The sequence below is a fragment of the Carcharhinus amblyrhynchos genome, chromosome 5 (genome assembly GCF_965287045.1).
Source record: "Carcharhinus amblyrhynchos chromosome 5, sCarAmb.v2.hapA, whole genome shotgun sequence".
Classification (NCBI taxonomy): domain Eukaryota; kingdom Metazoa; phylum Chordata; class Chondrichthyes; order Carcharhiniformes; family Carcharhinidae; genus Carcharhinus; species Carcharhinus amblyrhynchos.
In genome coordinates, this window is record NC_137328.1 from 109031876 (window position 1) to 109046248 (window position 14373).

Below are 14373 nucleotides of genomic sequence, written 5' to 3' on the forward strand. Positions count from 1 at the left end.
GTTGTCAGACTTTTTACTGTGTTTACGCCAGTCCAACGCCGGCATACCCACACCTTGAGAACACCCAGTTTCTTTGGAACCATTCCAAAGCATGGAGTGGGAGTTAAGGGGAGCTGTGTGACGTAGACAGCAATTGCGGTGTAAGAGCTCTAAACAGCAAGCCTACCTTTTGAAGCAATCACAGCGTGAAACCGAAGCACTTCCGGGAATAGGAGGAGTGTTCAAAAGGTTTTAGAAAGATCACACACAAATTGGTTTCTAGGTGTTAAAACCTGTGTTACGAGTTCTTTTGATCATGTTCCAATGGAACACATGCGCTTTGAAGTGGAGGGGAGCGCATCCACCAAGGGGGGCTGGCCCAGAGCCAGTGGTGCACATTCAAACTAGAATCATTCATTTTCTCTGTCATCCCATCAGTCCCACAGCTCCTTGGCACCAATACAAAGTTTGAATCCTCCGATACTAACAGAGAGGTTTTGTCTCCCAGGCCTCAGCTAAAGCAGTCAGGCTCCTGCTCCTGGCCAAAACCAGCTGGGATCACTGCCTAGCTGGCACACAGGAGCAGCACTCTGCAACCAAGGACTGAGAGGAAAGGGAACCAAGAGAGAAAAATGCTGGATAATCTCAGCAGGTCTGGCAGCAACTGTGAGGAGAAAAAAAACGAGCTGACGTTTCGAGTCCAAATGACCTTTTGTCAAAGTTTTGATAAAGGGTCATCTGGACTTGAAACGTCAGCTCTTCACTCTCCTTACAGTTGTTGCCAGACCTGCTGAGATTTTCCAGCATTTTCTCCTTTGGTTTCAGATCCCAGCATCCATAGTAATTTGCTTTTATCCATTTATTTAGTTAGAGGAAAGGATCCTGACATTCAGTTCAGTGGGTGGGTGGAGGGGAGGGGGGGATGCAGAGGTGATTGCAGTTGAGGGTGGGGCGGGCAGGCAGAGGAACCCTGAGGTTTCAGTTTGCAGCCTGATGAAGGATTGTATGTGCTGATTTTTTTTTGAGGTATTAACCCATTGAACACTTGAGCTTCGTTGCTGAGCATATTGTATTGTCAAGTGAGCGGCACAAAGTTGACCTGGTGGTCTCAGGGAGCACGGAACATCTTGAAGGAATAGTTCCAACCGGCAACTAATATTCCATTATACATTAACATAGAATCACAGCATCATAGAATCCTTACAGTGCAGAAAGGGGGCCATTCGGCCCATTGAGTCTGCACCGAACATAACAGGCCCTCTCCCTGGGAGCTCTCATATTTACTCTGCTAATCCTCCTTACACTAAGATTAATTTAGCATGATCAACCAACCTAACCCACACACCTTTGGACTGTGGGAGGAAACCGGAGCGCCCAGAGGAAACCCACACAGGCATGGGGAGAATGTGCAAACTCTACAAAGACAGAGACCTAAGGCAGGAATCAAACCCGGGTCTCTGGTGCTGTGAGGCAGCAGTGCTAACCACTGTGCCACCCTTATATTCCCTCGCAATGTTATTCAACAAATGCTGCAACTTCCTGAGGGAAACTGGTCAGTGAAGAGATGGTATCCTGTTCTGAAGAAGCAGCTGACCTTTGTATTGTAACTCATCTGGTAATTCAAGAGAAAACTGCCCCTTTGTGTCAGGGGGACTGGCAGGGTAAATACACAGGGTTACAGGGATAGGGCCTGGGTGGGATTGTTGTTGGCGCAGTCTCGATGGGCGAAATGGTATCCTTCTGCACTGTAGGATTCTATACCTCTGTGGCCGGAATGTTGCCACCGATCACTCCTCTTGTGGGATTTTCCCATTCTGCTGCAGTGAAAGAGATTTGGCTAGGTGCCAAATTCCTCAAACTCGCTGCAGTGGGAGCACTGGCGTGAATAGATGAACCTATGATATATGACAACCATTCAACATTGGACCTCATCCTGCTTAACTCTGTCCAACCGCCACACAAATTGCAGCTGATGTGGCCTGTGGCCCTGATAACATTTTACCAAACCCACATGATACACAGAGGAAATGAACCAGTATTTAGGCAACACGATGTTTCCTAAATATGCCGAAAAGCAGCAGACAACGGAATTGAGACAGATGCTCACTGAGTACAAATTTCAGCCTCTTTGGGCACTGTTGATCAGACGGATAGGGTGCAGAGAGGTAGCACAACAAAAATAAAACACCAACTCCCGCTGCCTTTCCATAAGGACTCGAGCCACAGGCTTTGCACACCTACAAACTCCTTCAGCACACACAATGAGGCTTCTGCCAAGCTCCAGTAACATTCTTATTTTGCTTGGCAATGAAACATTTCTTTTCAAGTTTAAATGAACTTCTTTCACTCGATTTAATAACAGCCAAATTGGCTCAGCGTCAGCACTATTTCCTCAGAGTCACAGATTCTAGTTTCATTTCAGGAATTAAGTACATAACCAGGACCAGTTTTTTTTTCATTCATTCATGAGACATGAGCGTCGCTAGCTGGGCCAACATTTATTGCCCATCCCTGGTTGCAGGGGGGGCAGCCTAGAGTCAACTACATTGCTCTGACTCTGGAGTCACATGTAGGCCAGACCAGGTAAGGAGGGCAGATTTCCTTCCCTAAAGTGAACCAGATGAGTTTTTCTGACAATTAACAATGGTTTCATGGTCATCAGTAGATTCTTAATTCCAGACATTTTTATTGAATTCAAATTCCACCATCTGCTGTGGCAGGATTCGAACCCAGGTTCCCAGAACATTAGCTGACAGCAATATTGACAGGTGTGCTGCATTGTTGGAAGGTTGGGATGAAAGATTAAACTGAGGCCTCAGCGGCACTCTTAGATGCATATGAAAGATTCCTGGGCTAGAGTCTATGCAGAAGTGGTGTCCCTACCCACACCCCTGGTTTAAAAGTTGGCAGCCATCCTGTTGCCATTTGGCTAATTTGCTGCGAGTCAATTTTATGGCTGACAGGCCAGTAATGAAGTTAGGTGATTCTTCTACCCTCAACTGAGAGGGAGCCCATCCCTGAGAGGTGCCAACCGATCAAACAGTTGGCAGCTCTATTGTGCCAGCAATGCCACTGGGAGTGGTGGCCACTGCTCAGGTGACAGAACATCCCCAAGAGCCTGGGAGCCAAATTAGAAAGTGAATGTGGGTTTTTAACCAAGGCCAGTCTGATACCCCCTTGGTGAAGGGGTTGGAGGTTCAGGCTCGAGAGGGTAGAGTGTGAAAAACAGGAGAAGATGGGGAATAATTTGGGGAGTGGCGGGTGTGGCCAGACTGAAAGGATGCCCAACCAGAAGAGAACACCAGCCTGCTAAAAGGCCACAGCTTAGCAGCCTCGATATGTGCCCTGTGCAATCCCATGGAGCCAGGTGGGTAACAAGCACAGCACTGCCACAATGGTGCATGATTTTACACAATGCCCCCCTCCCTGATTGCCCATTCCTGGAAGAGGGCTGTGTTAAATTCCACGTTATGCTACCAATTCAAGAGTAAGGATGGTGTCCTGTCCAACATTCATCCTCTACCAAAATAGACTAGCTGATCACAGCTCATTACTGCTTGTGGGATCTTGCTTTATACAGACTGGATACCATGTTAAGCAATCGGTCAACAGTGACTGTACTTCGCAAGCTGTTTTCTGACTGAGCATGCTTTATGAATGCATGATTTTTCCTTTACACATAAAACAATGTTTCCTGAAGTATTTGTCTACATAAATAGTGCTTCAAAGTGAAATTGAAAGAATATAACATCTACTCGAGAAGTGCAAAGTAAAAAATGAACAGCTATTAATGTCAATGAGTTGCTAATGTTGTTGACAGGCAGAATGAGGAATTCAATATCTGGAGTCCCTTAAGAGCCACCTTTTCTCCTAAATCTGAAGACTCATTGAAAAGCAAGTCAAATAAAGTCGACAAGACCCTACCCAACTCAAAGAATATATTAGACACCTGGAAATGAGAGGATTTAAACTGTACCTTATGCCACTAAAGACCTGTTAAGATTTCAGGTTTGACAGTGGCACAGTGGTTAGCACTGCTGCCTCACAGCTCCTCCAGGGATTTGGTTCAATTCCCAGCTTAGGTTACTGCCTGTGTGGAGTTTGCACATTCTCCCTGTGTCTGCATGGGTTTCCTCTGGGTTCTCTGGTTTCTTCCCACACTCCAAAGATGTTAGGTGCATTGGCCATGCTAAGGTGCCACTTAGTGTTAGGGGATGTGTAGGTTAGAGAGATTAGCAAGGTAAATGTGTGGGGTTGTGGGGATAAGTTCTGGGGTGGGATTGTTGTCGGTGTAGACTCAATGGGCTGAATGGCCTCCTTCTGCACTGTAGGGTTTCTGTGATTCTATATTCACAAACATACGAGGCCTCTGGTAGAATGAGTTTAAGATACGAAAGCCATCAAGATCATGGAACTTACTCTATTTAGAATAAGCATTCCAAAGATACATCCTGTGCGCCAACTTCGACAAATGACAGCAAAGTGTGGTCTCTTATCAGCCAACTTAAACTAAAAGGGTGCCAATGAGTGTGGACCATATGGGTCAGGAGTATTCTCAGACCAGTTACTGCTCATTCCCAGCTGTGTGGTGAATGCTCTACACTTCCTAGTGAAGTGACAGCAGTCAGATTGGCATAGCTCGGAGCCTTTCCATCATCTGTGGCCCTCCATAATGCAAAGCATTTGTCTCTCCAGAGAGAGACCCTATTCCTCGAAGTGCTGACTAATCCTAGCCTGAGAGCCAGGGGAGCCAGCTGTTCCCTGGTTCCTCATCCAAGTGGCTCAATGCTTGTGTGAAGCTGGACAGTAGGTAACAGAAAGCCACTTGTCCATGGAGATCATTAGTTAAGCTTGATCTGTTCTCCACTTGGTGCCTGCACTTAAACAGATGAGACTAGAGGGCTAATAGTAGGGAACACAGAAATGGCAGCAATTCTAAATCAATATTTTGCTTCAGTTTACACGGTGGAGGATAATAGTACCGTCCCAATATTAGCAGATAATGCAGAGGTAATAGGAGGGGAGGATCAGGGGTGGCATGGGAACACAGTGGTGAGCACTGCTGCCTCACAGCGCCAGGGACCCGGGTTCAATTCCTGGATTGGGTCACTGTCTGTGCAGAGTCTGCACATTCTCCCCATGTCTGTGTGGGTTTCCTCCACGTGCTCCAGTTTGCTCCTATAGTCCGAAAGATGTGCAGATTAGGTCGATCGGCCATGCTACATTGATCAAGGGGATTAGCATGGTAAATATGTGGGATTACGGGGATTGGACCTCGGTGAGGTTGTGGTCAGTGCAGACTCAATGGGCCAGAAGGCCTCCTTCTGAATTCTATGATTCCATGATCTTAGAACATTCACTATTAATGAAGAAATCGTACTCAACAATCTATTGATGTTGAAGGGAGACAAGTCTCCAGGGCCTGATGACCTATATTCTAGAATATTAAAGGAAATGGCAGTGGATGTAGTGAATCTATTGGTTATAATATTCCGAAATTCCCTGGGTAGGAAAGGTTCCAGTGTTTGGAAAAATGCTAATGTAATGCCCTTATTCAAAAAACGAAGGGAGGCAGAAAGTAGGAAACCATAGACAGATGTTAGTTTAACATCTGTCGTTGGGAAATTGTGAGATTCCATTACTAAATAATGACAAGACATTTGGAAAGTCAAAATGCAATCCAACAGTATCAGCATGGCTTTATGAAAGGTAAATCATGTTTGACTAATTTGTTAGAGTTCTCCAAAGGTGTAGCAAGCTAAGTGGATAATGGGAATGCAATAGATGTAATATATCTGGACTTCAGGGAGGTATTTGATAAGGTGCCGCATAGAAGGTTAATACACAAGGCACAATCACATAGGGTTAGGAGTAATTTATTAGCTTGGGTAGATGGCTCACTGACAGAAGGCTTTTTCTGGTTGGCAAGATGTATCTCACAGGGTGCCACAGGGTTCAGTCCTCAGGCCCCAACTAATTGCAATTTATACTGATTACTTAGATACAGGGATACAAGATACTATAGCTAAATTCGCAGATAACATGAAAATAGGTGGAATATTAAGCTGTGATGAGGAAATAGGAAATTTACAAATGGATACGGATAGGTTAGGTGAGTGGGCCAAAATGTGGCAGGTGGAGTTTAACATGGATAAGTGTGAGATTATCCACTTTGGTCGGAAAATGGAAATGCAACTTATTATCTAAGTGGAGAGAGACCTTGGGGTGCGATGGTACAGAGGGATACGGGTGCCCTCATGCATGCATTGCAGAAAACTTGTATTCAGGTACAGTAAGTAGTAAGGAAAGAACATAAGAACATAAGAAATAGGAGCAGGAGTAGGCCATCTGGCCCTTCGAGCCTGCCCCGCCATTCAATAAGATCATGGCTGATCTGTTGTGGCTCAGTTCCACTTTCCCGCCCTCTCCCCATAACCCTTAATCCCCTCTCTTATCAAAAACCCATCAACCCGCTTCTTAAAAATATTTAGCGAGGCAGCCTCCACCACTTCAACGGGCAGAGAATTCCAGAGATTCACCACCCTTTGAGTGAAGAAGTTCCTCCTCAACTCCGTTCTGAACTGCCCCCCCTTTATCTTGAGGCTGTGCCCCCTAGTCCTACTGTCTTTTTTGAGCGGGAAGAGTCTCTCCACCTCTATCCTATCCATCCCATTCATCATCTTATACGTCTCAATGAGATCTCCCCTCATTCTTCTAAACTCTAATGAGTACAAGCCTAGTTTATTCAGCCTCTCCTCATAGCTCAACCCCCTCAACTCCGGTATCAGCCTAGTAAACCTCCTCTGCACTCCCTCCAAGGCCAAAATATCCTTGCGCAGGTGCGGCGCCCAAAACTGCACACAGTACTCCAGCTGCGGCCTCACCAATGCCCTATACAGCTGCAGCAAGACCTCCCTACTTTTATATTCAATCCCCCTCGCTATGAAGGCCAGCATCCCATTCGCCTTCCTGACCACCTGCTGCACCTGCAGGCTGGGTTTTTGCGACTCATGCACAAGGACCCCGAGGTCCCTCTGCACCGTCGCCTGCTGCAGTTTTTCGCCACATAAGTAATAGTCCTTCCTACCATTCTTCCTACCAAAGTGGACCACCTCACACTTGCCAACATTAAATTCCATTTGCCATTTCCTGGCCCATTCGCCCAGCCTATCTAGATCCTTCTGCAGACTCTCCACACCCTCCGCACAATTTGCCTTTCCCCCAATCTTGGTGTCATCAGCAAATTTCGACACCCTACACTCGGTTCCCTCCTCCAGATCATCTATATAAATGGTAAATAGCTGAGGCCCCAGCACCGACCCCTGGGGCACCCCACTAGTCACCAACCGCCAATCCGAATAGCACCCATTGACCCCCACTCTCTGCCTCCTATTTGACAACCAATCCTCTATCCACGCTAACACCCTACCCCCAACTCCATGTCCTCTGACCTTCTGCAGTAACCTCTTGTGAGGTACCTTATCAAACGCCTTCTGAAAATCCAGAAAGACCACATCCACCGGCTCTCCTCTATCCACCGCCCTAGACACATCCTCATAGAACTCCAGTAAATTTGTCAGACACGACTTCCCTTTAATGAAACCGTGTTGCGTCTGCCCTATCAAGCAATTCCCTTCAAGATGCCTCGCAATTTCCTCCTTAATGACGGATTCTAACATTTTACCTACCACAGACGTTAAACTAACCGGCCTGTAATTCCCCGCCTTTTGCCTGGCACCCTTCTTAAACAACGGCGTAACATTAGCCGTTTTCCAATCCTCCGGCACTTCCCCGGAATCCAGCGACGTCTGGAAAATAACCACCAAGGCATCCACTATCACCTCCGCCATTTCTTTCAGAACCCTCGGATGCATTCCATCCGGTCCTGGGGACTTGTCCACAATCAGCCCCTCCAGTCTGTCGCGCACCACCTCTCTAGTAACAGTAATGTCATTAAGACCCTCCAGTCCTACCACCTTTCCATCGCTAACACCCGGCAAATTATTCACGTCCTCCTCCGTGAAGACAGAAACAAAAAAGTTATTCAAGACCTTAGCCATATCCCCATCCCCTACCACTAGGTCCCCTTTCTCATCCGCTAAGGGACCAACGTTCACCCTAGCCAGCCTCTTCCTTTTTATATATTTATAAAAACTCTTGCTATCCTTTTTTATATTAAGCGCTAGCCCAGCTTCATAGCTTCTTCTACCCTCCTTTATCAACTTTTTTGTCAATCTTTGTTGACATTTAAACCTTTCCCAATCCTCTTCTCGCCCACTGCTCTTAGCTACTCTAAATTCCTCCGCTTTTAATTTAACACTTTCCTTCACCTCCTTCGTTATCCACGGCTTATTACCTCTCTTCCTACTGTCCTTTTTAACCATCGGAATAAATTTCTGCTGAGCACCAAGAAAGATCTCCTTAAAGATCCTCCACTGCTCCTCAGCAGACCTACCTTCCAACGCGCTCCCCCAGTCCACATTCGCCAATTCTTCTCTCATCGTACCATACTCCCCTCTATTCAAACAAAGGACACGTGTCCGGGAACCCACTTTCTCCTCCTCCATCTGCAACAGAAACTCCACCATACAATGATCACTCTCTCCAAGAGGATCCTTCACCTCAAGGTCCCTAATTCTACCCGCCTCATTACATAGCACCAGATCCAAGATAGCTCGCTCCCTCGTCGGCTCCAACACACACTGTTCCAGGAAACTATCCCGGCAGCATTCCAAGAACTCCTCCTCGAGCCCACCTCGTCCAACATGGGTCGACCAATCAATATGCAGATTGAAATCCCCCATAACTACTGCCGTCCCATTCCTGCACGCCGCACTTATTTGGCAAATGGAATTTTGGCATTTTTAGCTAAAGGAACAGAGTATAAAAGCAAGAAAGTGTTGCTGCAACTGTACAAGGCATGGTGGGATCACAGCTGGAGTACTGTGTACAGTTTTGGTCCCATTATTGGAAGAAGGAAAAAGTGGCACTAGAGGCACTTCAGATGAGGTTTCTTAGATGATTCCAGAGATGGGGAGTTTTGTCTTATGAAAGAGCTAGAGCAGTTTAGAAAACTCTCTAGAGTTTAGAAGAATGAGAGGAGATCTAATTGAGTTATAAAAGGTGATAAAAGTAGACGCAGAGCAGATGCTTCCTCTTGTGGGACAATCTAGAATAAGAGGTCATAGTTTTAGAATAAGGGTAGAAGATTTGAAACAGAGATGGGGAGAAACTATTTCTCTCAAAGAGTGGTGAATGTATGGATTTCACTACCCCAGAGTACGGTGGGTGCTGGGATATTGAGTAAATTTAAGGAAGACATTGACAGATTTTTAACTAGAAATGGTCTGGAGAATTATGGAGAATGTGCAGGAAAATGGCCACAGCAGCATCAGCCATGAGTGAATTGAATGGCAAAGCAGGCTCGAGGGGCTAAATTTCTTGCCCCTGCACCTAATTCTGATGTTCTTATGTACCAATGGTCAGGAATCAGGAGCAAGGCCCTTGACTTGGTTTACTAAACCCTAATTAGAGGCATGGAGGTCAACTGCTGTTAGTTAACTGCGCAAGTTGTAAAGGAAGCACTATTACCCTTACAAAATGCACATAGTTAAAAATTACATACTTGGATAAGGTTAGAAGTGCAAGTATATATCCATCATTTCCATTACAAATGGTATTTTCTTTAAAGATGTACAACAATAAATACATTTTGATCTGCCCATGATTTATTTATTTTGTATTCTCTTTGGGGTTTGTACTGCAGCCTGGATTTATTTTGATGTAATATTTCAATTTTTTCTAAGAGACTGAGAGAGAGAGAGAGAAAGAGAGATTGAAAACCTGCTTCATTCCAGGATTCAGTGATAAACTGCACGGGGACCCCTTCCTGTTTCCAGAGGTAACGTTTTCATGCTTTCTCGATCCGAGCTGATATCCGTTCATCAACTCATGTAAGTGACTGGGTCATGCTCTAAAAAAATCTTCAAATACCAGCAAATCTCACAAGGGAACCCATCAAAATGAAACAGCAGCAGAGAACGCACGCCCCCAAAGGGGAAGATGGTTCCATCATGGTCGCTGCTGTCAAACCTTTTGGAATACAACAACAACGTCTCTAATATTAAGCGTGACCTTTCGATATAAATAACGTCACAAATCATTCAGAAATCATGCGTGCTTCCTTCAGAGGCAATAGAAAAACACAACCGAGCTAATGATGTGCGGCTAAGCACCTACCTATGAAATAAGACAGCAGTACGGCCAGTATGACTGACACACCGACTGCACAAAGGGCCGTGCACTTCCAACTGCAGTACTTGGATGATTTCTTGAACTTAAAAGCACTTCTGGAAAGAGTGTTCCTGGGCAGTGGCCGCGGAGGCGGCGAATAGACGGCACTTGAGGCCATGGTGTAACCAGGTGAGGCTGTGCTGAATAATGGCGTCGTCCCTGTTCCGGTTTTGAAGAGGAAATGCCTGGAAACAAAAGAGTGGAGAAAACTTGTGAAGATATGCAAGCGAGCCCTGACGGAGCCACACGGGGTGGGTGCTTTGACAATGAGAGTGTACAAAAGCAAGGGGTTTAGCACACTGGGGTTGAACATACAAACATGCCAAAGTGCAGGGGATAAACATGGCAGCTTAAGATGGTCAGAAGGGCTTGGAAATGGCACTGGGGGAAAAAGAAAATGCACTCCAAGCGGTGTTCACACAGAAACCCAAGTGATTGATTCCACAATCTGAAATACTCCTCAAGGCATCTCCTACACTGAGTTAAAGGGAATATTTACTCAACACACTGGCCGGAATCTTACTATCGTTCACATTGGTGGGATTTTCCCATCCCGTCACAGTGAATGGAGATTTGGCTGGCCACCAAATTCTCCGGTTTCACTGCAGAGGGAGCATGGTGTGAACGGCAGGTAAGATCACGTCCATTAAGTCTTCTTGCTTAAAAAGGAGGTTGGGAAAAACATGAGTACATTACCTGGGACTATCCCTTTGACTGTTTTAAAAGTGCTTAACCACCTACTTTGCTTCAACACAATAGTGCTAAGTTATTATGTAGCTGCTCATATTCTGAGTAAGTGATTTAAAAATTCTGACAGTTTTTTTTATTGAAAAAGTCAAACCAGTGTTCCAAAGAGGTTTAATTTTTTTTCTTGCAGAACCGGCCTGTTTACTTGAATCAACTATTGCATTCTGGCACTACAAAATGTTTCGGGCTTAAATCTGCAAAGAAAAGAATCAGTCCAGAGTGAAACTTCTACATAGAACATCGAACAGTACAGCACAGTACAGGCCTTTTAGCCCTCCATGTTGAGCCGAGCTTTGTCCGAAACCAAGATCAAGCTATCCCACTCTCTATCACTCTGGTGTGCTCCATGTGCCTATCCAATAACCGCTTGAAAGTTCCTAAAGTGTCCGACTCTACTATCACAGCAGGCAGTCCATTCTACACCCTAACCACTCTCTGAGTAAAGAATCTATCACGGACATCCCTCCTATATCTCCCAGCATGAACCTTATAGTTATGCCCCTTAGTAACAGCTACATCCACCCGAGGAAATAGTCTCTGAACGTCAATTCTATCTATCCCCCCCCATCATCTTATAAACCTCCATTAAGTTGCCTCTAAAGAGAAAAGCCCCAGCTCCCTCAGTCTTTCCTCATAAGACCTACCCTCCAAACCAGGCAACATCCTGGTAAATCTCCTCTGCACTTTCTCCAATGCTTCCACATCCTTCTTACAGTGAGGTGACCAGAACTGCATACAATATTCCAAATGTGGTCTCACCAAGGTCCTGTACAGTTGTAGCATAACTCCACGGCTCTTAAACTCTAACCCCCTGTTAATAAACTCTAACATGCTATAGGCCTTCTTCACAGCTCTATCCACTTGAGTGGCAACCTTCAGGGATCTGTGGATATAAACCCAAGATCTCTCTGTTCCTCCACATTCCTCAGAACCCTTCCGTTGACCCTGTAATCCGCATTCAAATTTGTCCTACCAAAATGAATCACCTCACACTTGTCAGGGTTAAACTCCATCTGCCATTTTTTGGCCCAGCTCTGCATCCTATCAATGTCTCTTTGCAGCCTACAACAGCTCTCCACCTCATCCACTACAGTACCAATCTTGGTGTCATCAGCAAATTTACTGACCCACCCTTCAGCCCCCTCCTCCAAGTCATTGATAAAAATCACAAATAGTAGAGGATCCAGCACTGATCCCTGTGGTACACCGCTGGTAACTGGTCACCAGTCTGAAAATTTTCCATCCAACACCACCCTCTGTCTTCTATGAGACAGCCAGCTACTTATCCAATCGGCCAAATTTCCATCTATCCCATACCTCCTTACTTTCTTCATGAGCCTAGCATGGGGAATCTTATCAAACGTCTTACTAAAATCCATGTATACAACATCAACTGCTCTACCTTCAATTACACACTTAGTTATCTCCTCAAAGAATTCAATCAAATTTGTGAGGCAAAACTTACTCTTCATGAATCTGTGTTGACTATCCTGGATTAAGCTGCATCTTTCCAAGTGGTCATAAATCCTATCCCTCAGGACCTTTTCCAATAACTTACTGAACACCGAAGTAAGACTAACTGGCCTATAATTACCAGGGTCATTCCTATTTCCTTTCTTGAAGAGAGGAACAACATTCGCCACTCTCTAATCTTCTGGCACAATCCCCATGGACAGTGAGGACCCAAAGATCAAAGCCAAAGGCTCTGCTATCTCCTCCCTTGCCTCCCAAAGTATCTGAGGATATATCCCATCTGGCCCAAGGAACTTATCGATCCTCAGGTTTTTCAAAATTGCTAATACATCTTCCCTCAGAACATCTACCTCCTCCAGCCTATCAGCCTGTATCACACACTCATCCTCGAACACATGGCCCCTCTCCTTGGTGAACACTGAAGAAAAGTATTCATTCATTGCCTCTCCTATTTCTTCTGACTCTATGCACAAGTTCCCACTACTATCCCTGACCAGCCTTAACCTCACCCTGGTCATTCTTTTATTTCTCACATAAGAGTAAAAAGCCTTGGCGTTTTCCTTGATCCAACCCACCAAGGACTTCTCATGCCCCCTCCTAGCTTTCCTAAGCCCTTTTTTTTAGCTCATTCCTTGCTACCTTGTAATCCTCAAGCGACCCAACTGAACCATGTTTTCTCATCCTTACATGCACTTCCTTTTTCGTCTTGACAAGACATTCAACCTGTTTTGTGAACCATGGTTCCCTCACTCGGCCATTTCCTCCCTGTCTGACAGGGACATACCTATCAAGGACACGCAGTATTTGTTCCTTGAACAAGCTCCACTTTTCATTTGTGCCTTTCCCCGGCAGTTTCTGTTCTCATCTTATGCTCCCTGATTCTTGCCTAATCGCATCATTGTTAGCCCTCCCCCAATTATAAACCTTGCCCTGCCTTGTGACCCTATCCCTCTCCATTGCAATAATGAAAGGCACTGAATTGTGGTCACTATCTCCAAAGTGCTCTCCCACAAACAAACCTAACACTTGGCCCGGTTCATTACCCAGTACCAGGCCCAATGTGGCCCCACCTCTTGTCGGCCTATCCACATATTGTGTCAGGAAACCCTCCTGCACACACTGTACAAAAACTGCCCCATCCAAACTATTTGACCTATAAAGGTTCCAATCAATATTTGGAAAGTTGAAGTCACCGATGATGACTACCCGTGACCTCCACACCTATCCATAATCTGCTTTGCAATTTCTTCCTCCACATCTCTATCACTATTTGGGGACCTATAGAAAACTCCTAACAACATGACCGCTCCTTTCCCTTTTCTAACTTCAGCCCATATTACTTCAGTAGGCAGATTCCTCTCGAACTGCCTTCCTGCAGCTGTTAAACTATCCTTAATTAACAATGGTACTCCTCCACCTCTTTTACCACCTTCCCTACTCTTACTGAAACATCTATAACCCCGAACTTCCAACAACAATTTCTCATTGAGAATTTTCTCAAATTCTCAATTTGACATTAAAAACGGTGCAACTTAAAAGAGCTTGATGTCACCTACAACAGGACTCAGCAGCACCAGGTCCAGTCCTGCAAATGTGTCTCCAGCTGAGAGAAGTATCCTTTCAGTCACTCATAGAAACATGGCTAAAATAGGAGCAGGAGGAGGCCATTCGGCCCTTTCGGGCTACTCCACCATTCATTATGATCATAGCTGATCAGCCAACTCAATAGTCTGATCCCCCCTTCCCCCATACCCTTTGATCCTCTTTGCCCCAAGTGCTACATCTAATTCTTCTTCTTGAAAACGTAATGCTTTGGCCTCAACTGCTTTCTGTGGTAGTGAATTCCACCACTCCCCACTCGCTGGGTGAAGAAATTTCTCC

The 14373-nt window shown here is 45.4% G+C and overlaps 1 protein-coding gene across 6 annotated transcripts in view; it reads right to left on the reverse strand.

Annotated features, from left to right (window-relative positions):
- Window positions 1-14373, reverse strand: part of tenm3 (teneurin transmembrane protein 3) — a 909202-nt gene that overhangs the window by 233111 nt on the left and 661718 nt on the right. For all 6 annotated transcript variants that reach the window (XM_080189440.1, XM_080189438.1, XM_080189437.1 and 3 more), the window contains one exon: window positions 10219-10457. In XM_080189440.1, the coding sequence (XP_080045566.1) occupies window positions 10219-10457 (239 nt within the window). The remainder of the gene's footprint in view (window positions 1-10218; window positions 10458-14373) is intronic.